The 24,403-nt window shown below is 39.3% G+C and overlaps 1 protein-coding gene and 1 pseudogene across 5 annotated transcripts; one reads left to right on the top strand and one right to left on the bottom strand.

Annotated features, from left to right (window-relative positions):
- The first annotated feature begins 4,945 nt into the window (after positions 1–4,945).
- Positions 4,946–15,131, top strand: LOC146511451 (xin actin-binding repeat-containing protein 1). Of its 4 annotated transcripts, XM_085173369.1 has the most exons (8): positions 4,946–5,892; positions 6,180–6,344; positions 6,452–6,539; positions 6,664–7,017; positions 8,039–8,117; positions 9,652–9,797; positions 10,154–10,201; positions 10,569–15,131. In XM_085173369.1, exons 2-8 carry the CDS (start codon positions 6,217–6,219, stop codon positions 15,039–15,041), a joined length of 5,316 nt encoding a protein of 1,771 aa, XP_085029495.1. In that variant the 5' UTR covers positions 4,946–5,892; positions 6,180–6,216; the 3' UTR covers positions 15,042–15,131. The 4 variants fall into 4 exon arrangements, with proteins under 4 accessions (XP_085029495.1, XP_085029494.1, XP_085029496.1 ...); XM_085173368.1 differs by lacking the exon at positions 4,946–5,892 and having other exon boundaries at positions 5,971–6,344; XM_085173370.1 differs by lacking the exons at positions 4,946–5,892; positions 6,180–6,344; positions 6,452–6,539; positions 6,664–7,017; positions 8,039–8,117 and adding an exon at positions 8,151–8,967.
- A 543-nt stretch (positions 15,132–15,674) lies between these two features.
- LOC146511450 (solute carrier family 22 member 13-like) lies at positions 15,675–23,844 on the bottom strand (annotated as a pseudogene). Its single transcript, XR_014876240.1, has 8 exons — positions 21,189–23,844; positions 20,321–20,501; positions 19,894–20,065; positions 19,685–19,805; positions 19,511–19,605; positions 19,257–19,400; positions 19,050–19,158; positions 15,675–18,860 (listed from the first exon to the last, which is right to left on the bottom strand). The product of XR_014876240.1 is annotated as a solute carrier family 22 member 13-like (transcript).
- Positions 23,845–24,403: the final 559 nt, after the last annotated feature.

The raw sequence follows: 24,403 nt of genomic DNA, 5'->3' as shown, positions 1-24,403 counted from the left end.
ACACAAGTGGAGTTTCTCTGGCAACAGAAGAAAACCGTGTCTGTCCTGTACTGTTTCTCCGCAGAAGCAGAAATATTATCAGTGACTGCGTCGACTCCTACTACAAGCTCCTTGCAATTATGGCGAACAAAAGCTTTTTAAGCTCTTTATGTTTTGTTTTGTTTTTTAAATAGTTTTTCATTTTGCCTAATAAGAAGCACATAAATAACTAAGACTCAAACTGTAAAAATGTAATGTAAACTCAGCAGCCGCAGATCGGTATTGATGCTTCCACTTGCATTAAAATAAGATTTCTTTTAAGCCTCGGCTCCTCTCCAGCTCTCCCTTTGATTTGTGACTCAGCTGAAGAATAAATATATACACCTTTATCTAGCTTCTTTCATTCTTTCTCCTGCCGTCCCTCTCCCTTCCTCCCCCTCACTTTCTTTACTGAGAGAAGAATGGAGGAACTAGTCAGTGGCAGACAAACTGACAAAGATGCTCAAATGTGGAATCAAAGCATCACAAAAGCAGTTGACATAATCTATAGAGGGAATTTCTTATTACTGACATAGACATTAATATTATAAAGTTCTTTTCATGATGCTTTGTCTTCTAATATGTTTCCAGCATCGTAATCATTACCAATATAAATGTCATTATATGTTGAGTGTATATATTCCACGAAACTCTGACAAATCATTTCCGCTGTAGTTTTTTTCAACACTCCGCAAGTTCTTCAGCGTAAACCTGTCTGTGGCAACAACTTTGCAAAGGTTAAGTTTCACTATCAATCAAGTCAAAAAATGAAAGACGAAACCTAATTGTCAGGTTCTGATGCTGCTTATGAATATGTGATCAGTGTAAAAGGGAAAAAAAAGTCATTTTTGATTTGTGTTTGTGTGACTTTTCTACCTGTGCTTTCACAGGCCCAAGAAAACGATCCAGAGTGCACAATTAGTCATATACGTGAATCAGCAGAATAAGGTCAGTTATATTTGTTTTATATTGTAAGGCAGAGACAAAATAATTCAGAGAAAAGCCCAACAATCAAAGGACCCCATAAGAGCAAGCACTCGACGACAACAACATCCTTTAAACAGGAAGAATCCTCCAGAAGAACCAAGCTCAGGGAGGAGCTCCCAGTTTGGATTCTCCCGAATCCAAACTGGGAGCCAGTTCCACAGAAGAGGGGCCTAATAGTTGAAGGCTCTGCCGCCCATTCTACTTTTAAATACTCCAGGAACCACAAGTAAGCTCGCAGTCTGATAGCAAAGTGCTTTACTGGGTTGATATGGTACTACAAGGTCTTTAAGATAAGATGGCGTCTGATTATTCAAGACCTTGTATGTGGGGCGAAGGATTTTACATTTGATTCTTATTTAACAGCGTGCCAATGAAGAGAAGCCAATATGGGAGAAATGTGCTCTCCCTTTCTATTCCCTGACACTACTCTCTCTGCAGCATTTTGGATCAATGACTAATCTCATTTATTAAAGGTTGACAGCACTATACGTGAAACATTAGATTAGAAGTGTCACGTCAGTAGGAAAAAGAATCTTGCATTTCTTATTTTTTAGCCAAATCATCACACAGTGCATCTTCCACGTCTTTTACACATTTGGCAGCACGATCCGGAAACCATCATCTGCTCTCTCTTTCTCTGTGTGAACACTTCTGTTTTGGATGCACACACAGAACATTTGCTCTTACGTCAAAAACACATCATGAAGAACAGATGAACGCACAAGAATGCATATTGCGGCGGAGCAGATGTGTTTCAAAGATGCTGAAAAATCTGTGCTGTGTAGCTCGTAGAAATGTTGGATTTCTGTCTCAAATGTCTGAACGTTAGGAAAGCCAGTAACACACTGAGCAAACTAAGTTATTGAATGAGATTAAAATGAAAAAAAAAAAGAAATCAAAGTGATCTGAATGTGTCGCATTTACTACATTTAATCCAGAGACTTTCGATTGCATACTGCACAGAAGAAATGCACTCATATAGCCCGACGCAGTCACCTTTAGCCTAAAAGCCAGAACAAACAAGTTAAACATGAAAGCCACGGAAAATGTAAAACTACCAAAATAACACAGCATCAAAGTTTGACCACGAGAGAAAAACCAGCAAACTAAAGTTACCTCTCTTTGTAGCTGTCTGTTTCAGCCTCTTCAAGGGTGGTCTGAGTCTAAAAGGAAGACTGAGATCTAAACTACAGATGGAACTTTTTTTTTAACTAATTGGGCTTCCTACTGGCATCAAAGTGATCTGGCCAAGAAATGACTGTTGAATAAATAAGATATCCCAACATGTGCCAAAAAATGATCTGAAAGAATGTGTGGTTAAAGAAATAATCCAAGGTGCAGCACACTGCTTAGCAGAAGCTTGTGGTAACAATAATTACTTGCTTAATTTTTAATGATTAATAATTAATCTTTTAAGCCTGTTTTTTTTTTTTTCCTTCCACATATGTCATGAATACTCTGAATGAACAGCAGCTAGATTACCTCAATTACATGTTGGGCAGTATCACTAGTAGCGGCAGCATGACTCACATACACACACGCACGCACACAGGCCAGTACTGAGTCACGCACACACGCTGTGTCACAATGCATGCATATTATCCATTTCAGGCAAACTCATGACAGCTGGCCATATGAGGTGCGTGATGTGTCTTTGCGCGCGCACGCGTGCGTCATTCTCGTGCACGAGCCTATGAGCAAACACCACAGAGCCACAGTCTGGCTCCTCTGTGATGCAGACAGGGCCCATCAGAAATGCACGACTGCAGCAGGTTTAAGTGAGGTAACGCCTGACTAGGGGACTATTTGTCTGGTACACGAAGAGTTACCCTGCATCTAAATGAATTTCACTGTCTGGGATTTTTATTTATTTATTTTAAATACTTTCATGCACGACGTAATTTATTGAGCAGGGCTGACCTTATCTTCCACAGCTCTCTGCTGTCTGTTCTCGCTGCTGTATGTTGTGAGTTATTTTGGTGCACTGCAATAACCTAGTTTGGCCTTGAATAGCCTCACTGTAATGTTCCCACATAACCCGAATGTGGCTGAGAAACATACACAGCTGTGCCCGTCGGTGGTCTTTTGCGCCCTCTGCTGGTCTACGAATGTTATCGGGTTGAAATATGGCCGAGCTTCTTCTCCTAGTTGCTTGTGCACAGTGAGAAAGGACAGTAAGTAAGAGAGAGAGATCAGTGTGCGTCTGCTGGTGCTCTCTGCAGCCCCGGATCAGACACGGAGTGTAATGTGCATGTACTAAAAGGCTCACACCAACCAATCAACCACGGAACCTCCCTGTAAACACTTGCCTGATGTAAGCAAGTGTGTTTAAAACGCAGACAAGGCCAGTAAACTTCCCCTAATAACGCCGCACAGTTCGCAGTCAAAGGCGGCGCATTGCATATTCCCTTTCATCTCCCTGGTGCCTTAGAGACAGGAGTGGGTTTTAGATGGGAGGGATGAGGGCTGTAGTCAGAGGGGGGAGGGCGGGGGGGAGAGACAACCAGGCTGATTCTCACAGTTTTGCCCCAGGGGTGTGTGCTGCTGCTGTTGCTCTCTCTTTGTTTGAAGACTGATTAGCAGAAAGGAAGACTAAAGAGGGGGAATATGAATTGTGCGCTCTGACAAAAGCTTCCATTGTCTATAACATCTACTTGGTGAAATGGAGGTAATAAATCAATAATTTATTTATCTAATTAATTAAAAAAGACACATGAAAAATGTGCTCAGATCGGGTAAGAATCTAAATACCACCGCATTCAAATTAGATTCTACACACTGGAAGATCTTAATTCAATACAATTAAAAAAAATTTTTAAAGACGTGTCTGCAGTCAGATTACCTTAAAAATCAAAGCAATTCGTGTATATTTTAACTATATAGAAAATGTAACTGTTCTGTGTTTCACAGCGCAGACTCACAAAAATACAGAAAAACAGCAAATAATAAATTAGCCATAATATGTAAATGTTCAGGTTGTTTCACTGCCCCCAAGTGGCCAAAAAAAAATCAATACCTTAAATGCAGCTTTAAACACATTACTTAACCTGTATGGATTTACTGCAGTAAATATATCTCACCATAAGATGGCACAGTTATCAAAAATTGCGCATTATTTAACATAAGGGGGGTGGGGAGTTGCTGTGTCTGCATACACACTGTGGCTATGGCTGTAGGAAAAGCCAGCAGTGGTTTATATGGGCTTTATTCACAGGTTGGCAGTCTGCGTACACATTTCACAGACATTATAATGCAGCGTGTGGCAGTGAATTCTGGTTGGGGGGGGGGGGGGGGGGGGGGTCCTGCGTTAGTATTGATGCTGTCAGCAAGATTCCTCCTTCTCTCATTTGACACTTTGGGGTCAGGAGCTCTTGGAATTCTTGGGTGGAGACACATTTACTCAACACTTGCTCCTCCCTTGGCTTCCTGAAACCAAAGGAAAGTCAGCAACTTGGAATCTGATTTAAAATAAGAGCCTTGTAAATGGGGCCTCCAAAGAGGTTTTTACAAAGCTAATGACTTTTTATAAATTAATTTCATAAATAATATTTTTTTTTAAATGACAACGTTGTAAATGCTGAAAAAGTTCCTTAAAATTATTTAAATCAGGGGTGTCAAACATAAGGCCTGGGGGCCAGAACTGACTCTGGCAAAGACTCCAATCTGGCCCACTGGATGGCTTTGAATCAACTTTGGAATTTTTTACTGTATTTTTACAGCTTTACAGTTTTTAAACATCTCTACCTGGCCATTCATACGACACCACAGTAATTAATAGATAACTAAATGACAGAAAACTTCCCTTTTCCTTCACTATCTATAAAAAAAAAATCTTTTTGTGAATTAACATAAACATGTTTTAGAAATATACATCAGTCTGATCAATGAGCTACACATTTATTTCTTACATTTCCAAGCGTAGTGCTCAAAGACTTATTTCCTTCACTACAAGAGCAATTCTTGAAAAACTAAGTTGAGAATGCACTTCGGGGATTAAATGCATTAAACTTGCTTACAGTGACAGAAAGGGGGAATTTCACTAGTCTGGCCCACTTCAGATCCACGCTGATTTGCATACATTCACATCTACACACTTGCCTGTCTTCAACAAGCATAACTATTCACAGTTAAAGTATAAGAGCCTCATAACCTCATAATGAGCCGTTTCCATGAACAGCCAAACTGCTTTAATGGTGTGTTAACGTTGGGAATTCTGCACATATGTGAATTTTTGTTTGTTTTTTTAAGTCTTTTTTGTATCTAACTTATTGTTCTTCCTTCCTGATTCTCTATTTTGCTTAGGAAAATTTCAGTTGAACACAACAGTGCAAACTTTGGACAGTCAAAATACTGCTACTACTCTCACATAGCGATAAATCTGTAAATCTGTAACCAGGTCGCTCTGTCAGCATGAAAGATGAGTATCATCATAATTCCTTTGATTTAATAATGCCTTCTACATGCTTCTCCTTTGTCCACATTGCAGCTGTAATGGCCCAGGCGCCCTCAGGATCAATAAAGTACATCTAATTTTTACTTAATAGAGAGTGTACTGCTGCTCAAAGATCACACAATTACATCAGAGGGCTAATCTGAAATCCAACATCAATGATTCCCCTGAGAGCACAGGAGCCACAACACAATGCAATAGCTCTTTGATACATGGTAGAGCAAAATGAGGATTGCACGATAAACGTTTTCCTAATTTATAACGTCAGTGGATTTAGAGTACACCCGGTTTGCTACTCATCGAACATTTTACAGTCAAAGGTAATGAGGAAGAAAAAGGACTTTGCTCGCAAAGCCTTTATACCGTGTGCAGGTCTTGTGATGCTGCGGAAGTGTTTTGATTTTCCCAGAGAGCAGACACTGACCGACATCTGTAAGGTAACTATTCTTCTCAAAACTTCCTTTACTTACACCGTCATCTCGCTTTCATCAAACTCGAGTTCGTGTCTTTACATCGAGCAGTTGCTGCACTCTGCATCGCTGTTAAATTGAAAGGCACACGTCCAAATCCTTCTCTCTCACTCCCTGAGAGCTATGCATTATTGATGTCAAGGCATTTCATACCTGTGAGTTAGTGGAGCTGAATGAAGTGAAGATAAATGCTTGTTATGGGACTTGAAATGTAAACATAATCAAATGTTATCGATTATGCGTCTGTATTCTAGGCGATTTATCCAAACTGTGTGCACCCGTGACCTGATCATGGAATGGAAGAGCAATATCAGGCGTACCCAATCGCTGAAGAGCCTCAGCTCGTCATGTGACAAGCCAGTCTGGACGGATGCGGGGCTGCAGGACAAGACGACATCAGTGTCCCAATTGGTGGCCAGGTAAAAAAAAAAAAGAAAAAGCATCAGTCTCTCTGTATCTGTGCAGCCCTCTAAGCTACTTGTAGGTCATTAGTGACATCAAATCATTAATGCAGTGTTTGTGACAGATATCAAACTGCTGTGAAAGGGAACAAATCCATTCAAGGACCCTCAGTAGATAATGATGACAGAAAGCCAAACCAGGTGCTAAAGGAGGTAACTTCTGGTGTTTTTTAGCTGTTTGTCCAATTAATGAAAAGCATCAATGGCATAGCAGGAAAAAGAATAATCACTGCAGCTGGATTTACACACACTTCCCTCCCTTGTGTATCCTTTTCAGATAACGCCACCTCGACTGGAAAGTAAAGAGACTCATCTGGAGTCTCTGATGAGGAAAAACAGCGAGAAGGAAAAGTCTCGAGCCAAAACCAATTTGACCCGCAGCAAATCAATGAGCAGCCTTAAAAGCAGCACAGGGTCCATAGAGGCCTTGAGAGCTCTGTTTGAGTCAAAGGCCTCTCTTAAAAACAACGCAAAGACCAGCCTTAGAGCTGCAGACTTCACATCAAGTTACACGACAGACGTGTCAAAGATGAACGGAGAGGTTGAGGATGTACAGATCGCTGTGGAGGAACAGGGAATGGAAACATGCGCTGATAAAACTGATGTGAAGGATGATCGTGTAACTCGAAAGGTAAATACAACCTCATTATTACTTTAAGATTCCCTAATAGACCCACAGTTAGTTTAAAAGGTAAAGAATTTTAATATTTACAGATGAAAGCATGTGTGAAAAATATCAGGGTTTTTATATATTTGTAAATACAGCAAATATTCATTTCTTCTTTCTTGAAGTGCAAAGATGCATAAACAAAGCTATCATTGATTTCGCTCCAGAAATTCCAGCTTCAGTCAACTTAAAGTATTTCACACCACCACCTTTTCACTTTCAGTATTATGCTGCCGCTAAATAGTTTAAGAAACTGAAGCTGGAACTTTTGGAGTGATCTTTTGTGTAGAAATGAGTGGCAGGGGTCATTTGTGACAGAAAGATAGTAGCAAGAGTGGAAAAGAAGGTTTACAGAGTGGTAGTGGAAAAGAAACTGGAGCTGACAAAACTGAAGATGCTAAGACTTTCATTGGTGGATAGGTTAAGCATTTTGGAAACAAGTTAGGGAGACAAGGCTGAGATGGTTTGGACATGTGCAGAAGACCCCACCAAAGATTCATGGATGCAGTGAAGGATGAGGTGCAGAAAGATATTAGAGAGACTGTAAGAACCCTAAAAGGAACAGCCAAAAGAAGAAGAAGAAAAAGACGTGCATTTAGAATTTCCCAACATTTGGTGGAATCCATTCTCTCTCCTAGCTGCACAGCGTTTCCCTTGCCAATAACTACCACACACACTGAAAACACTTCATTTTCCTGTCTGCTTAACAGTTAATAAGGTGTTTTCAGCTGTTTGTGAGAAAAATCATTAATTTTGAACATCGTTTTGAGCACTTGTTTCACAAAAGATTGGCTCATCCATCACACACTTCAGTGGTTCTTGACCTGCCTTAGGTCTAATGAATCCTTACTTCTTTCTCATTCATATAATAGCATATTTTTTCTAGTAATGCTTAGATTTTCCATGTAACTGTATTGACACATAGAAACTATGATGCACAATGAGTTTACTTAGCAGCAGTCATGTTTATTGTTTCTCTCTATAGGTAGTAAATCAGACCCAGCCAGAGAGGAGAAGAACAATAGGGGGTATTGATTTTGAAAAAATTGCAGCATCTCAAGCTGGTGAGTATCTTCTTTCTAGCTCAGCAAAGCTTTGGTTGTGTCAGCCTGAATATCATATTACCCTGCCTGCTATCATGTGAAAGAAACGGACAAAATGAATGTTTTTTTTTAAAGCATTCAGAACAATAGTGGCACTTTTCTAAGATTAAAGGACTATCTCTTTATTGAGTAGTTATCAGCAGAGCTCGGATTAAAACTTTTTACAGTTTGATTAGGGATACGTGAGTAGCAACATAAACAAACAACGCGAGTTCATGTCATAAATTACACGTTGCTATAATGAAAGCAGCTACAGCGAGCTTCAAAGTGCAACCTTCCAGGTAAAAGACCGGCTGATAAAACCGGGAAATACTGCGCCTTGATTTAGGTAATGAGTAAACAGTGAACTATGATGAATATGGTTTGGTTCTATAAATTCAGGGTCAAGTAACAAACTGATGAAGACGATTCAGCTTAAGATGAAAATATCAGAAAGAAAATAAACATGTGGCTCTTTCAAAAATTTGTTCTGAAAGAAACATCTTTGGGCACAAAAACATAACAAAAATAAACAAAGACGTTAGACGTGCCTTGGAGAGCTGTCTTCAGTGAGTTCGGTCAAAGCTTTGGATGACTCAACTTGGTGTAGGAATAGTAAGCCACTCCACAACCGGACAAAAATAGCTGGTGTGCTACAAGACCAGAATAAGTGCAGGAGGGTGAAAGGGTCAGCTGTTTCCTGGAGAGGAATGAGACAGAAAGAAGGAGCGAGTGGCAGAGGCTCCATGACACGACACAAACCAACAGACAACTAAAGTTTGGAAGAAACCAAGAAGATAGGGAGGAAGGAACTGGGAATATTTCTTCTTCTGTGAGTAGAGATTTATATTTTTGAATGAAAGGAGTGGCACATGCTCTTAAAGAAGCTTAATACAGTATGTATGGTAGAAGGTGAAAACTAATGGCTATTATTCACATTTTCAACAGTTGCCCAAATCTGGACATATTAGTAGCTATTATTAATATTAGTTAACTGGTACTGCAATGAGTTTTATGTTTCTTCTTCTTTGGTCGCAGAGAATGTTTTGCCGTGTTTTCCAGCTTGTGGACTCATGATTTCATAAAGTATCTGTACTTTCATAAACAGCTTTGAGACACGTCTGTTTACCTTTGAACTTCGATGCTTAGTCAACCGTTGTTGCAGTGACTTGCCTGTTTTAACTAGTATGCGTGTCAGCAGAGTCGGGTATCTCTCCTGCTCCACAACAAGCGGTACATTTATAACTCAGCCACATGACAGCTGTTAAATATCAGCTTCGAAAGTGCTGGACCCTGAATTGGGACCTGTGTTATTAACAAACAGCACGAGCCGTTTGTTAATAATGCAGACGTCAGCCGTATGGTGTTAAAGGAGTCACGACTTCTGAGGGACTCTGGCTGCGTGTCGATGATGGCGATGATGAAAATGCCACGAGACAACCCTGATCAGTTTGACTTCTAAACAGAGCCATAACAAAATTCAACATTAAAGCTCCCATGTCTGATGTCTCTGCAGATGAAAAGAGGAGGTCAGCTGCAGACTTCAGAGACAGCTCTTTCGTCCAAACCAAGGAGAAACTTTCTGTCTCGGTGAAAGCGATATCAGCTCTCTATCTGTCCAAAGCGGGAACCAAGGAATCCGCAAACAGTCCTGTAAAATTGGTACATGTCAGCTTACTCGTTACATCTCCCCTTCTTTTTAGTTCACCGTTAACTATAGAAAGTAAACTTGTTTAAAGTTTACACACTGAAAGAATTATCCCAGAGATTTTTATGCAAGGTAAAAAAAAAAAAACTAAAATTTTTTTTGGTAAAAGGTAAAAGTAAAGGTGAAAGTAAAGAGTTAAAGGTTTATTCCACCAGCCTTTATAGTGTAGATTTTCAGCTACACATTGAAGTTTGTTATCTATATGTCATCATAATACATCATAAATTAATTATTGATAAGTGAATTTCTGGCAGCAGCCAAACAATAATGCTGGTGTAATTTTTTTATTATTATTATTATTTCTTTGCAGGAACGAAAAGTGTCACGTGAGTCTGGGAAAAGAGTAAACCAAATCAAGGTAAAGTGAAATGTCACTGTGGTGTTGCATGATGTTGTTATTGATGCACATTGTTCTGTGCACACTGGATTTGCACAGTGAGCAGTATCGTGTTCCCTTTGGCTCAAAAATCCAAAATATGCTGCTTACCTGCAAAATAAAGAAACAGATTCCCTTCACAGACTTCCTCACGCTTTTATTTTTTACTCATTTTGTGGTTGCATTTGTGGTTGTACTTGCTGGAGTTCAGCTAACCAGCTAACACGTGGCATGAGGAAAACAAATCACCTGGCATGGCTCTCATTCCTGTGAGTAGGTGTGACTGCTCTGGAGCATGAATTTCTCTAAATGGATGAAACAGTAAGAAACATTCCTTTGTTCTTCTAAGATGTCAGAAGACTCAAGTGTCCAAGAAAAGAAAGAGGACTTACCATTACCTCCTTCAGCAAGACATCAGCCAGAATTAGAAGAAAGCTGTAGGACAAATTCTCCGCAACCTAATCTGCCGCAGCTTTCCAAAGAAATGTTATACCAACAGAGGCAGAAATGTGAACTGAGGCGTCTGCTGAAGCACACCCATCCAGAGCTGAAGATGCTGGATGATGTTGTGGATGAAGAGCTTGCTGAAGTTTTGAGCTCAGAGAGGATGACAGCTGACGTAACCGGATACGAGGGAGAGGTCCTTTCGAAACGCTTGATATTTGAGAACTGTGGCTCGAGTAACAAAGTGTCTCACTACACCCCCAAGATGCACATGGCAGGGGGAAGTGAGAAACAATGTGATTTTAGTAAAACGCTGGCTGTTCTGGAGGAAACAAAAGAAACGCCTCGTGCAGAAAGTGCTAAAGAGGTTATGGAAGCTGAAAAATCTCTTGGTATTAGTCCAGACACTGACAGAGAGTGTGAGGAAGAGACGGTCAGACTAGACGTTCAGGCTACCAGAAGGATATTTGAGAGTCAGTCTGTGAACATGTCTGGGCCAAATCTGGGTAAAATGTTCCAGGGAAAGGTCTCTATTAACGGGGATGAGACAAAGGAAGTCCAAAAACAAAAAAAGCTATTTGAAATGGCTTGTAGTGAGAGTATACACAGAAAAAATGAAAGCACAAGCAATGATTTAGCAATAGAGCTCCGTGAACAACCATGTCCTCATGTCAGTCAAAGAACTGAACGCGACTTCTCATGTAACGATGAGTTTTCCACTGAGGAAGCACTCTTTGAAGAGGAGTCTATAAGCTTATCCGATTTGGAAAAGAATGATGAAATTATTAAAACAAGGGCAGCTCTTTTTCAAAACAACCCCTTTATCTCCACCAACATACAAAGAGAGCCCTCCATTGTGCATACATCAAAAACTCAAATCATAAGCAGTAGCGGTGCAAGTGAGGACAACACGACCACCAATGTTAAAAACAGAACCCATCTTTTTGAATCAATGCCATTTGACAAAATTAGATGTCAGAACGAGGATGAAATTGAGACAATGGTGGAGAACATCAAGGAAACGCTGAATTTCCTGTACCAGATTAGAGTCATCCAATCGTTTGGCTTTATCATTGAGGTCAATGAGACAATGATTGCTAAAAAAGCTAAGTTTACACTATCCGAGAGTGGGCCTGAGATAAAACATGACGAGGTGGCTGAAGGCGGTGCCCAAAACTTCATACTCCAGTTGCTACCACGGGTAAACCTAAAACCTCAGGTCACTTACCTAAAGGAGGATAGCAAAGGGGATATCGAGACCACGGCGGTGACGGCGCCTGTTCAACAGCATCAGTTCAATGCGAACAAGGACACGGAGTTCAGAACTGCCAGTGTGGTTCAGCTTGTTGAGGATATTCTCAATCAAGATAACTCTCTGAGAAAAGGAGTGGTAATCCAAGAGGATGACAACAACTGTGCCAAAGTCATTGTTTACTCCCTCTACAAATACCATAATGAGAAGGATGTGAAGAGCTTCGTCCCTCCAAAATGTGCTGAATGTGATCAATCAGAGCTGGAAAGGGCTGACATGAGTAAAAAAGGCCATAAAGAAATAAAAGTTGCTACTAAGTCAGTCCAAGATGATCTACTAGAACTCTCTCAAGAACAAACATGCCCAGGATCAATAACACCAGAAGGGAAAGTAAAGGGGAGTGTAAAACTATTCAAAAGCTGCATTGAAAAGGGAGATTTTGAGTATTTAAAAAGTCTTCAGACTGAAGAAGCAGTTCAAGAACTCCCTGAAAACCAAACTATGGCTGGACAGGAAGTTCTTCATGAAAAGGAAAGTGATCAAGTGCAGGAAACTACTGAGTGGGTACCCGTGGATGTAAAGAGGCTTAAAAGCATGTTCTCTGGAGACCCAAGTCAAAACCAACCAAAGAAAAAGATCCACAAAAATATATACGCAGGTCAAAATGTTTCTGCAGGATGCAGTTCTGGGGTATTATCTCATGTGCAGGAAAATAGTACAAGCAGTGAATGTACTGATGAAGCACAAGAGCAAGCATGTCCCAAAGTTGCGACGCAGAAGTCCTATGAAAATTTTGAGAAAAAAGATCACGAGCTTGGTGCCCACGAAGCTCAATTAATCAAGGTGGTAGATCAGAATGAAGAGCTTTCTAACCTCCAAACTGCACTGTATCAGTCATCACAAGAAAAACAAAAGACTATTATTCAGAAATCATCTGAGGAGCTCTTTCCCTCGGTTACAGCAGATACTGTGAAACGCTCAAGAGTAGAAGAAGAATTTTCTCAAGAAAACTTCACCTCAGCACAGAAAACAGATTACCAGCACAAAAATATAGAGACAAGCCACAAAGATGCTACTCCTGAGGAAACACACACTCCTGAATCGTGCAGCAACAAAGGTCAGGAAGGTGCAGGGGGGGCGCAGAAACAACCATTAGAAACTCCTATGGTCACTACACAGAGTTTGGAAACAAGTCCTGCACAACAGGAGGATGAGGAAGTTGTTTTTCACGGTAAAATTAAAGCAGCTTTGCAATCTTTAGAAAGATCTAACGTTAATGTCACAAGAGGAGATTTTAAAGCAGCTATGATATACAGAAACTCTTCAAAGCCTCACAGAGAAAAAGCTCAACACGTGGATGTGGTGTCTATTCAAACGACCAGTGCTGACGAGCTTTTCACTGTGACTGAAACTGAAGCAAGTCAAATATCAGTGAAACAAGAGGCAACTGCAGCAAATCCAGAGCCTCCACACCAAAACGAAACCCAGAGTAACCCAACAACGAGACTCATTTTAGAGAAAAGCAAAAAGCCTACTGGTCCAAAACCAGCCATTCCACCTAAACCAGAACATCTGAAGGAGAAACAAAGCAATAATGAGTCAACCCAAAATAATTCTGATATCAAGGCAGAGGAGAAAAGAACCCAGGATTTAGCAGCCAAAAGTGATACGAATGAAACAGATGAAAGTCACATAGATTTCCATGATGCATTTGAGAAATTTGGAGGTAAAAAGACAAAGACTGCCCCTGTAAAGCCCAAAAGACTGAAAATCCCCCAACCAGACAACAAAAACCTGAAACCAGTGGCTAGAAATAAAGAAATGTCTGTTCTTGCACATGTGGATCCAGATGTGGTAGAAATTACAAGCAATCAATCATGTGACACCTGTGGAGAAACCACTGACAGTCGAGACAAGCATGAGAAAAAAATCAAGAAGCAAGAAAGCAAAGTTGAGATGAGGGAAAAGAAAGGGCGAACTGAGACTGACGACGAGCGCCGACAGCGACTGTCAGTTCACATGGATGAGATCGTGAGAGGGAACATACCAGCAGCAATGGAAATATTTGACAACTTACGAAAACAGCGGGAACTGCAGAGCTTTCTGAGCCGAGTTGAAGAAATTGAAAAAGACACAAGTGAGGTTGATGTAAGGTCTCTGAGGAGAGTATTTGAGAACGTCCCCGATTGGGTTGTCAGCTCTAACAAAAAGAAACAAAACAAGGTCAGAGCTGACAACAAAGACGAAAGGTTGCCAGTATCAAGAGAAAGCGCTGAAAACAAGTCGTCGATGGCACACGTTTTTGGAGATCTTGAGCGAGCGAGTGTGGAAATCACGACTCTTAAAGAGGAGACTTTAGCAAGAATCCTCGATGTAGAGGAAGCCATAAAGAAGGCACTTTATTCCGTCTCTACACTGAAATCTGACTCAGATATTGCTGGTTTATCACGTCTGTTCAAAGAATCCTTTGGGGTTATACAAGGATCCCCATCCTCTGGCGGTGATAATAAAATTAGCATTGGGTCAAGCAGAACAAACTCACTGAAAAGTGCTACTATGCAGGGAAACATAACTAATTCAGCAAGGCAAGATGCGAGCACTGATGAAGCCTCTGTGAAACCTCAGTCGAATCCTCCACCTTCACCTGCATTTATCACTATCCAATCAGCAGCTAGAAAGACAGATAAAACCGACCTGGCACCACCAGAAGCTTTGATCTGCCCGACGTGCCAGCAGAGCCAAAAGTTGGAGGAGACTTTTCGGACGACAAAGACGCTGATATGCAACAGCCCTGCTCAAAACAGAAATGACCCACGAAAAGAAGGTCAGAAACAATCCACCTCCATCCCACTCAGTCCTCGACAGCTCAGCGTGCTCGAGGTTCAGACAGACTGTGACGGGAACAGTATCACAGGAACAAAACCAGTCACCGACAAACATGAGAAGACCGGAGGATCCGGAACAAAGTTTTACTCTTCCAAGACCTCCGCTGTGGTCAACTCTCATACAGAAAGAGTGACATCGTCCACAAGGCATGTCGTAATCAGTCCATCTACAATTCAGGTCACCACAGACCCAGAAGTGAAGCTGCCAATCAATCAGACTGATAAACTGGTGCCCGAATAGGAGCACATTGGCAGCGTTTTACCTGTTCGTTATGTGAAAGCTGTCACATATATGACTGTGTATGAAAAGAGATCAATTATAAGGCTTAAAGTTTGGTTTGTTTGTTTTTTATTTGCTTATTTAAGCTTTTGTATCTATTTTGATCTTAAAAACTGTCTTTGATTTGCATTTCAAAGTAAAAATATATATTTGATTTTCACTTTTCATTTCACTGTGGTTTACTATAAATGCTTTTGGTTTTTAAAAAAAAAACAAAAAAAAAAACATTTCCACTAAGGTCAGTCTTGTTTTTTTTTCTTCAGTTTCAACCGGCTTCTGGAGAGATGTGCTCAGCATGTCTAAAGCCAGTCTATCAGATGGAAAAAATAACTGCAGACAAATACTTTTTTCACAAAGCGTGCTTCTGCTGCAAACATTGCAAGAAAAAATTAAGGTGGGATGTTGGACTTCTACAAAAACAAAAATCACCTGCAACATTAATCAGTGATTCCTCTTGTCTGATGGATTAGTGTCTGTCCTTTTTTTTAAACTTTATATTGTTTATATATATAACTTTCCAGCTTTATAACTTTATAATTGTAAGCAGATGTGTTAGATATCTAATATGTATTACTAAATTGAAATATTTAAAAAAAAAACATACTAAACTATGAATGTAAAAACTGGATACTCATGTTTTTTGTGATCTGCAGATATGTGATGCAGCATGTAAAAACTTGGCCAAAATGCAACTGCGCAACCAGGCAAGCAAAAAATAAAAGAAACAAACACAGAGACTTTCCCATATTTCCAGTGTTTGTTATCGGAACTGCACAGTCTGCACATATCTCTGAAAACTATGTCAGGGAAATGTATTTTATTAAATGTCTTCTGATGCATAAACTGTAAATATACAACACGCTGTTTTTCCCCAAATCCTCATTCAACAAGGCTCTAGGGAATGAGGAAAAGAAAAACGAGCTCACAACAGTTGAGCCACAAACAGGCCGGGGGGGGGGGGGGGGGGGGGGGTGTTAGAAAGTCTTCTTAGTGGCCCTGTGAATTTTCCATATTTAGCCTGTGCTGATAAGACTGTTGGTTTGTGATCAAACAACAATTTTTTGTAAATCTAGTGGATCTTAACATGCTACAAATGATGTGTTTCTCCATTTGCATCATTACTAAGCCACAATCATTCAAATAATGAACTCCGTTCAGTTTGACTTTGTCAGGTTAAAAAGTCGTCAAAAAAAATAAACAAAGATAGATTAAATCTGTCTTTTGTGTGCTAATGTAGAATTTGTGAAATTTTAGAAAACTTAAAGACTTTAGCCCTGTTTTGCATGCTACATCATATATATCAATCTGCTCTGTGTCACTGTGATGATGATCTTTGTTCATGTGCTCTTATAGTCTGCATTTTTTTAGACTTTCCTTCTCTCATCTCCCGTTCACAAAGCTGAGAGCTAACTTAATCACTTGGCAAATGGTTACTACTAAAATATAGGCTACAGGATAAAACTACTAGCAAAGCTAAGGCTACAAACAACACAAAATAAAAGCTTGCTAGAATAGATAGATAGACATTTGCAGTTAAACGTTATCATTTGCCACCAAACATTTCATCTTTGAAACATTTTATTTAGTCCAATATGTGATGCAGATAACATAGCAATTGCTAATTTGATTCAATGTACAGATTAGGACCACCTGTAAGTTTCCCACTATTGATTAGAAAAGTGGAGATATGCCAGAATATGTTTAAGAAGTAGCTGAAAGATGCTTACATCGACTGTTAATCAAAAACTGTCCCCACTGCTCTCTTTATTTTGAACAATGACTGACAAACCTTGTGCTCATTTGTAGCATGTACAGTTATGCGCCTTTAAACGGTGAGTTCTACTGCATATTTCACTACCAACAACTGTTCAGACGAAAGGGGAATTACGATGAGGGATTTGGACACGCTCAACACAAGGATCGATGGCTTGCATGCAGCTGACTTGGTGCATGATGAATCTGAGGCATGAGCAGTCAGTAGAAATGCAAGTACCACAAGGCATTTTTATTTTATGAATGTCTGACTAAACTCATTGATTGATTATTATAAAATTGGGCTCTCTTTCTATCCTCAGCTCAGATGAGACGGTGACGGCACAGAAAACCCTGTTGAATCTGTGTTTGAGGCCATCCTGTCCAAGCTTTGCAGTGTGTTCATGTGCTTCTTGTTAATGAATGATAGCGTGCCGAGACATAACCTACAACTTAATTGCAACGATAGGTAACTAATTTTAGAAACTGGGCAGGGCCTGTACATACTCACACATCGGAATCATCTCCTTGACACTGAGCTATTTTTGTAAATGCACTCTAACTTAAAAGTGCATTTACAAAAATAACTTTACAGCTTTTAAAAAGAATTCTTGCAAATACTTTTGTAAAATGCAAAGAATTAAACAGATTAACATTAAATTAAGAAACTGTTTAAAGTGCGATAAAAAAAATAAATCAGAAATTAGCTTGATTTTATTATTATTGCATAAAAGCAATAACACTTGGGACTTTTTTTGTTCTTTGTTCTTGTTTTATATCGGTAATACAAACTATGAAAAGGCAAATGCATTAGGATTATTATGTCTGTACAGATCATAATAAAGAGGACACTTTCCTTCAATTTCCATTACTGCTGAATTGTCGGTGCTCCATTCTCCTTGAGTGCTCATAAATTACATTTAAAGGTGCCATAATGATTCTGTTCACTATAACTGTGATTAGCTCTGTGACATAACATTTGAATGAAAATAAAACTGCACTCAATTTTACACGAGCACAGAAAGAGCAAAAAGAAACCAAATAAAACCAAAATCTTGACTCTCCTCTGGTTTTGGGATTTGTCTAAATTTCTAACTGGCAGCAGAGCCTCCTCATTAAAGCATTGCATCCCCAGCTCTTACCTCCACAAATACATCTCATTTCTAATTAATATTTAAACCAATACAACCAAAGGCTGTAAAAACAGTCCTCTCACTTCCTTCCCACTTCACTTTATCATAGTAGGTGACACATCACTCAAAACACCAGGCGGTAACTTGCTATATTTTATTTATCCAGTACATTTAACAAAACACTTTGCATAAAAAAAGGTTTCACCTTAGTGCAAGAGACAAAAACATAGAAAAAAAATACTTCTGTACATGCAGATAACTGAGATAAGTTACGCAATCTGTGGAAAACTGCTCTGATTACAGACACGGTTAACTTTTAGCCCAATTCCTCTGTCTGTAAATGATGTGTATGGATCTCAGCATGTTTGTTGTAACACAAAAACATAACTAAATATATGGCTATATCCATTTTTTGTACACGTTTAGAAGTTAATATAAAAACTGAGAAATTCTCTTTCAATAACTAATGATTAGCCACTTAATACACTGTACATTTCAGTTTTTAACATAACAGATTTATACTTAGTCCCATTATGGTTTCAGTAAAAATTATAGTTTGTGTTCTTCAACTTCTTCAGCACAATATCCGTCTCCCTTTGCTTCATTCGCTGGGTTTCTAAGTCAAAAAGAAGAAGAAACACACTTACTGATAGTGCATTTATACAAATATCAGTATCAGGAGAAATACTATTGATCTTACTTGAGTTTGGTGTGATATGGAAATTCAACATTGAGGGTTTCAGGCAGCAGCAAAGAGAATCATCCAGCAACAACAGGGACAATGCCATATACTAGCATTGGGATGATGGGATGGTAGCTTTCCAGTAGCCTGATCAGTGGTGTGATGATACCCGCCACTCAAGCACACATGGAGTTCAGACCTACACCATTCTGCCTGCACAAACACAAACTGAGGTGATTTTTGCAATGCTTTACATTTTACTGATTAGCTCGAAAAATCAATCAAACCGACAGTTAGCAGAACTTGTTGCTGTAAAATTCACTGTAAGATTATGTACTAAAACAAACACAAAGAAAAGAAAATCTTGCTGTTACCAGAATCACTGCTGGTGAGTGACGTTACCTTAAAACTCTGGGGTATAATTCTGCTGTATAAACGTAGGCTGTGCTGAAAGAAGCAGTGGCAGAAAATTTCCCGAGCACAGCTAAGACTGTTACCACCACGGAAAGATCTGATAGGGCAACAGTAGAAAATCACATGGAAAACTCAGCCCTCGAGTGACTTTTTTTTAAAAAAATTATAACAATAAATTTTAGATTGGGAAGATACCTTTTGGCACAGCAAGGACCACAAGGCAAGCGGTACCTCCAAAGAGTAGGAAACACGCTTGACATATCCTCCTTCCAAAGCATTGAATTAGAGTCAAACCACACATTCAGACTCAGCCCATAGAACAGAAGACTTGATGCAAACCTAGAGTTAGAGGTCACAGTGATGTTTTTAGTTTCAAGTTGTTTTTGTGATTTATTGTTTAGTTATTAAAGAATACAGCATGCATGTGATTTCCATTTGAGAAGACGCACCAGTCAAAACCCATTATCAGAAAATGTTTTCTCAGATATGAAATGCGGAAGATGTCCAGTACGTTTCTTCTTTCAGATGTAGTCTCCATCTCTATCTGAAGGTGGAAAAGAATCTTTAGAAAACATTGATATCATATGGATAAACCAAAGTTCTCTGTGTTACATGCTATTCACATTGTTTAGGACATCTTCTGGTACTTTTTTCTTATTGACTCTGGCTGCCCGCTGGAGCTCCTTTAGTGCCTCCTCCTTCCTGCCCTGAGTGATCAGCCATCGAGCTGATTCTGGCAACAGCCTGTTAAAAAGCAGATTCAAACCTGTATGAGCTTTTAGTTTTCAGCATTGTTTAAAATATGTTCATTATGATGTGAAAAGCTTCTGACCTATAAAAAGCCACCAGGACAATGATCAGAGGGTAGAAAAGCACTAGCTGCAGGATTCTCCAGTTTTGGATCAAATAGGCAATACCAGCCAACAGAATCTGTCCAACAGCGAAGAAAGCTATGATGGACTTTGTGCAAAATGCAGACTTTGAGGGATCAGTCCATTCCAAAGCTGTAAGATAAACAAAAATACGCATAATGGTTTATTTCTGCTTTAATGTGAACAAAGTAAGTTATTGATCACATCCTTTGTTAAGCAATGACAGCCATGAAGAGTCAGATTAGATGGACAGCGTTTGTGAACAGCAGTTTTCAGATCTTGCCACAGATTCTCGATTGGATTTAGACACCAGACAGGTCAAGGTGGAGACACCTGGTGCAGCCTCATAGTCCCACCCATCTACACATCCTATTGTGGTGTTAATACCATATTTTTTAATGGTTTCCAAATCCCAGTCCACAGGCGTGAACATTTTACAGTTCTCAAATTCGCCATCCTTGTTCACTGGAATGGTGAGATTTCTTTGTCTCTCATCCATCAGGTTGGGTGCACGCTCCAAGATCCAGTCCGTGTTGCAGTGGTGAGAAAAGCTCAAGCCTGTAAACACCTGGCCAATAATACCAAAAGGTATAAACAGGGTGCTGATGCATAATGAAAAAAGGAGGCATTTTTGAAACAATCCAAACTAGCCGATTTCTGCGTTTGAAATCACTCGTGGTGATAATAATGATGCGTGGCTCGGCATGCTGAGGTTTTTTAAGGCCACACCTTATCTGGCTAATTAATTATTAACCAGAGATGGCAAAAGTACAGACTTCCTTAAGTTGAAGTACAGATACCTGTGTTTGAAAAAGTAATGTTATTAACCGTTTTTTGTAGCAAAGGTAACTGAAACTTGTGCAATATTAATCTAATAATAAAATAACATTAGTAAATATAAATCTAAATTCTAGTTTGAACGTGTTATGTTGGACACCTGCAGTGACAGAGAATTTAAATAAATAAATATATTCTGTTGCCTACATTGTAGAGTATGAGTGTCTAATGTGAGCTTCAGATGTTTCACAGCTATCATGGCTGATGTCCATCCCCTACACTGATGCTATACTGTTTATGCTATATATATATACTAGACAGTACACAGTTGGTGTAAATTTGGACCAGTATTTGGATACCCAACATTTGAATAACACAAAATCAGGAACAAACCTCAAGCAGAATAAGGCTTTTTTTTTAAAAAACAGTATGCACAAGAATATTAAACTAAAACCACTGAGAACCAGTAAATACTCACCGGGTTGGCGAGGCCTGGTAACCAAATATCAGAAAAGTGCAGCTCCAGAGCCAAAAACATCTAAATACAGAAACAGGGAGACAGAGAATGAGGACAGAAAGAATATAGCACAAACTATGGGAGAGAAAACAGAGGTACTGAAATGCAATGGAGGTACAGTATAGAAATAATAATAAGGCAGTCATAGAATTAAAGCTGCAGATTTATTCGATTTAATTTGAAAATAAGGGGTAAAATGTAATTAAACAGTTCAATGCTAGTTGGAAAGCAGTTCTGTAAGATTGTTTGCATGAAGTAAATGTTAAAATTGTCATCGTGAGGCAACATGAGTGAAGTGTCCTGAACATAAACCAGGTCTTATGGATGTTTCTTTCTTTTTTTTTTGTAATTGAAGTCTTTATTTGTTTTTAACAAAGCCCTCCCTATCATCATTAATCCTAGCCAAGAATTTTTCATACGACACCATTTTCACCATATTTTCTTTCCACCTATTATATTCTGGAGGAGATGGTTCCTTCCATACACTGAGAATAACTCAAGCCGCTGCAATCACCCCCACCTTTATAACCACAAAGTCATATTTTGAAACCCCAGGTAACACCGACCGATCCCCTAATAAGCACAGTCTTGGTGACAAGGGTATTATCAAACCAATCCACCTTCCTATTTTGTCCAATACTTTTTGCCAAAAGGGATAAACTTTCCCACATTCCCAAATAGCATGCATAAATGTCCCTGGATCTGAACTACATTTCCAGCATATATTACTGGGACTGATTCCCATTCTATAAAGTTTGGACGGAGTGAAGTACCATCTGTGTCTTAATTTGTACTGAGTAAATTTACCCCTGGCCTCTCTTATATATTTATCAGAGAGTGACAAAATTCTACACCAGTCTTCTTTAGAAATTGCACAACTCAAATCTCTCTGCCATATAATCCTCAAGTTTTCACATATCTCTTTTTTGGGATTGTTAAACAGTTTGTAGAAAACAGCTGCTCTATGTGCTGTACTGGACAATTCTAAAAACTCCACCACCATATTTGAGCTTCGAGTAAATTTTCCTTTGGTAATACAATCCCTTATTTGTAAATATTTCCAAAAATTATTTTCTCTTATCAAACCATATTTTTGGGTTATTTCAGCGAATGACATAAACACTCCCCCTGAGTAAAGATCACTTATCCTGTGTATGCCTTTGACAAGGCATTCCTTCCAGAATCTTATGGATATTTCTAAAGCTGCTATACAGTGACAGAAGATGCCACGCATTAACCATTCATCAACCTGACCTTGCTGAATGGAAACCTCTAATCTGTGGTGTACTGTCCTCTGTAATCTTTCATGCCACATGTCCATGTACGAGTTGTCTTTTATTATCATGTCCCAATAACGTTGTGTGATTGCAGTTGATAATTGCCTCTATAAATATTAAATGCTTACAGAGACAACATGGTTGTGTGAACCTTAAATTATTTCAGATTTTCATGACACAAATTTGTTTGTAACAAAGTTCATGGTCTTTAAATGACCTTCTTTTTAAAAGCACTATCAATAAAATAATCACCTTGTGTTGGGGCAAAGTTTAGGGCTGGCAGCCAGTGAACAGTAACTGATCTAAATAATGACTGGTTACTATAGTTGTAGATAGAGATGTGCTGTAATGGGATTTTCCAAAAATGCCTTGTAGTCCGTCCTATCCCAGCTGTCATAGAGCGAGAGGCGGGATACCCTCTGAACAGGGAGCCAGTCTATTGTAGGCCTAACACATAGACAGGCAACCATTCATGCTCACATTGACACCTGCAGCTTGGTTAGTTGTTGTGCAAGGGTTTTTATTAAATATGAAAATAATTCTGGCATCATGCACTTTAGTGGTCTTCTGTGCATTCAGTGTTTTTAAGAACCAGACTGTTGGTTTTGGGTTTGTTTGTTTGTTTTTTATCTCTCTGATAGGTTTAATGTGGTTTTTCATCCTAATGAATACCAACAGGGGCGATTCTAGGATCAGAGCTTTGGGGGTGCTGAGCACCCAGAGCTGCCCATCCAGGCAAGGTAAACTTTACTCATCACAATGAGACTTCTTCCCCGTCTCTGTCAGTCCCTGCATCCCTAAATGCCTCCAGTTGTCCCGAGTTCTCTCTGACTGCCTCCTTGGTGAACCCCTGTTCCTCCCTGTCCTCATCTCTGTTGTCTTCATCTCCATTATCAGTCATCATAATTTTCCCCTCTCTGTGCAAGTCTGCAAATTTCTTTATTAAATCATAAGTTTCTTAAATTCATCAAGTCTCTCTGTGCCTGGGTCCTTGTCACAAAACATGACATCACTGTTTTGTACATTTTAACACAATTTAATCCCCACATTTTTGAAAGAATAGCAAAACACTTTTTTGAAAAGTCTGTAACAAAATCATCAAATCTGATCAAGGTTATTAAAATGCTGCCAAAGAAGAATGGATTGGAATTAAAAATAAAAAAATATCCTAACCTTAATTACTGGGGAAAAATGATAAAGGATGCTCATAGTGAGTAAAAAGTAAACTGTGTGCGTTTTTTGGACAGAGATTCACTTCTAAAGTGTATGTATAATACAATACAGATACATAAAAAATACACTCCAAAAATAGAAGAGTCCTTGAAATATACAAAATATTATTAGAAAATGGAGACACTTGGCCTTTGGTACAATGTATACAAAGTATGAAAATATCTTTACTGCAGATACTACTATGGCTCTGCAGATTTTTTCTTTTCTTTTAACCTATGTCGCCTCACCTTGAGGTTGGTAAATCTGTCTATCACATTTTGGTGGTCAAGTCTCTCACGCATCTCTTTCTCAACTGACATCACAGCCAGGTGCTGGAGTCTGCTTTGACCCATGGTCCTTCTCAGCCAGGTATGGAGCTGACTCAAGACAATAAAAGACCTTTCACAGCTACAGCTGCTAACTGGGTTTGTTAGGGCAACCTGAATAACAGTTTTCAGTTTGGGGAAGATCTGATTATCCAGAAGATTGTACAATGTTAACATAGCTGGAATGGCACCAGCCTCACTCTTGAGCTTTATAAAGTCTTTGGCAACCGTGACTTCCTCTGACTGAAGCTCAATATGGTAATGCAGTGCCAGGGCTGACAACCCAGTTTGTTTTGCAGATTCTGTATAGCAGCTTTAATATAGGGAGAACACAACTTCCAGATTGTATGAGTTGTTTGTA

The sequence above is a fragment of the Neolamprologus multifasciatus genome, chromosome 9, assembly GCF_963576455.1.
Source record: "Neolamprologus multifasciatus chromosome 9, fNeoMul1.2, whole genome shotgun sequence".
Lineage (NCBI taxonomy): Eukaryota > Metazoa > Chordata > Actinopteri > Cichliformes > Cichlidae > Neolamprologus > Neolamprologus multifasciatus.
Note: the sequence above shows the minus strand (reverse complement) of the source record. Positions and strands in the feature narration are given on the sequence as shown.

Excerpts from the sequence above, each read along its gene's own strand:
- LOC146511451 (XM_085173368.1), top strand. The coding sequence starts at position 6,151 with ATGTTATCGATTATGCGTCTGTATTCTAGGCGATTTATCCAAACTGTG. Across the intron at positions 7,018-8,038 it reads ATGATCGTGTAACTCGAAAG|GTAGTAAATCAGACCCAGCC; the intron begins GTAAATACAACC and ends TTCTCTCTATAG. Across the intron at positions 9,798-10,153 it reads CAAACAGTCCTGTAAAATTG|GAACGAAAAGTGTCACGTGA; the intron begins GTACATGTCAGC and ends ATTTCTTTGCAG.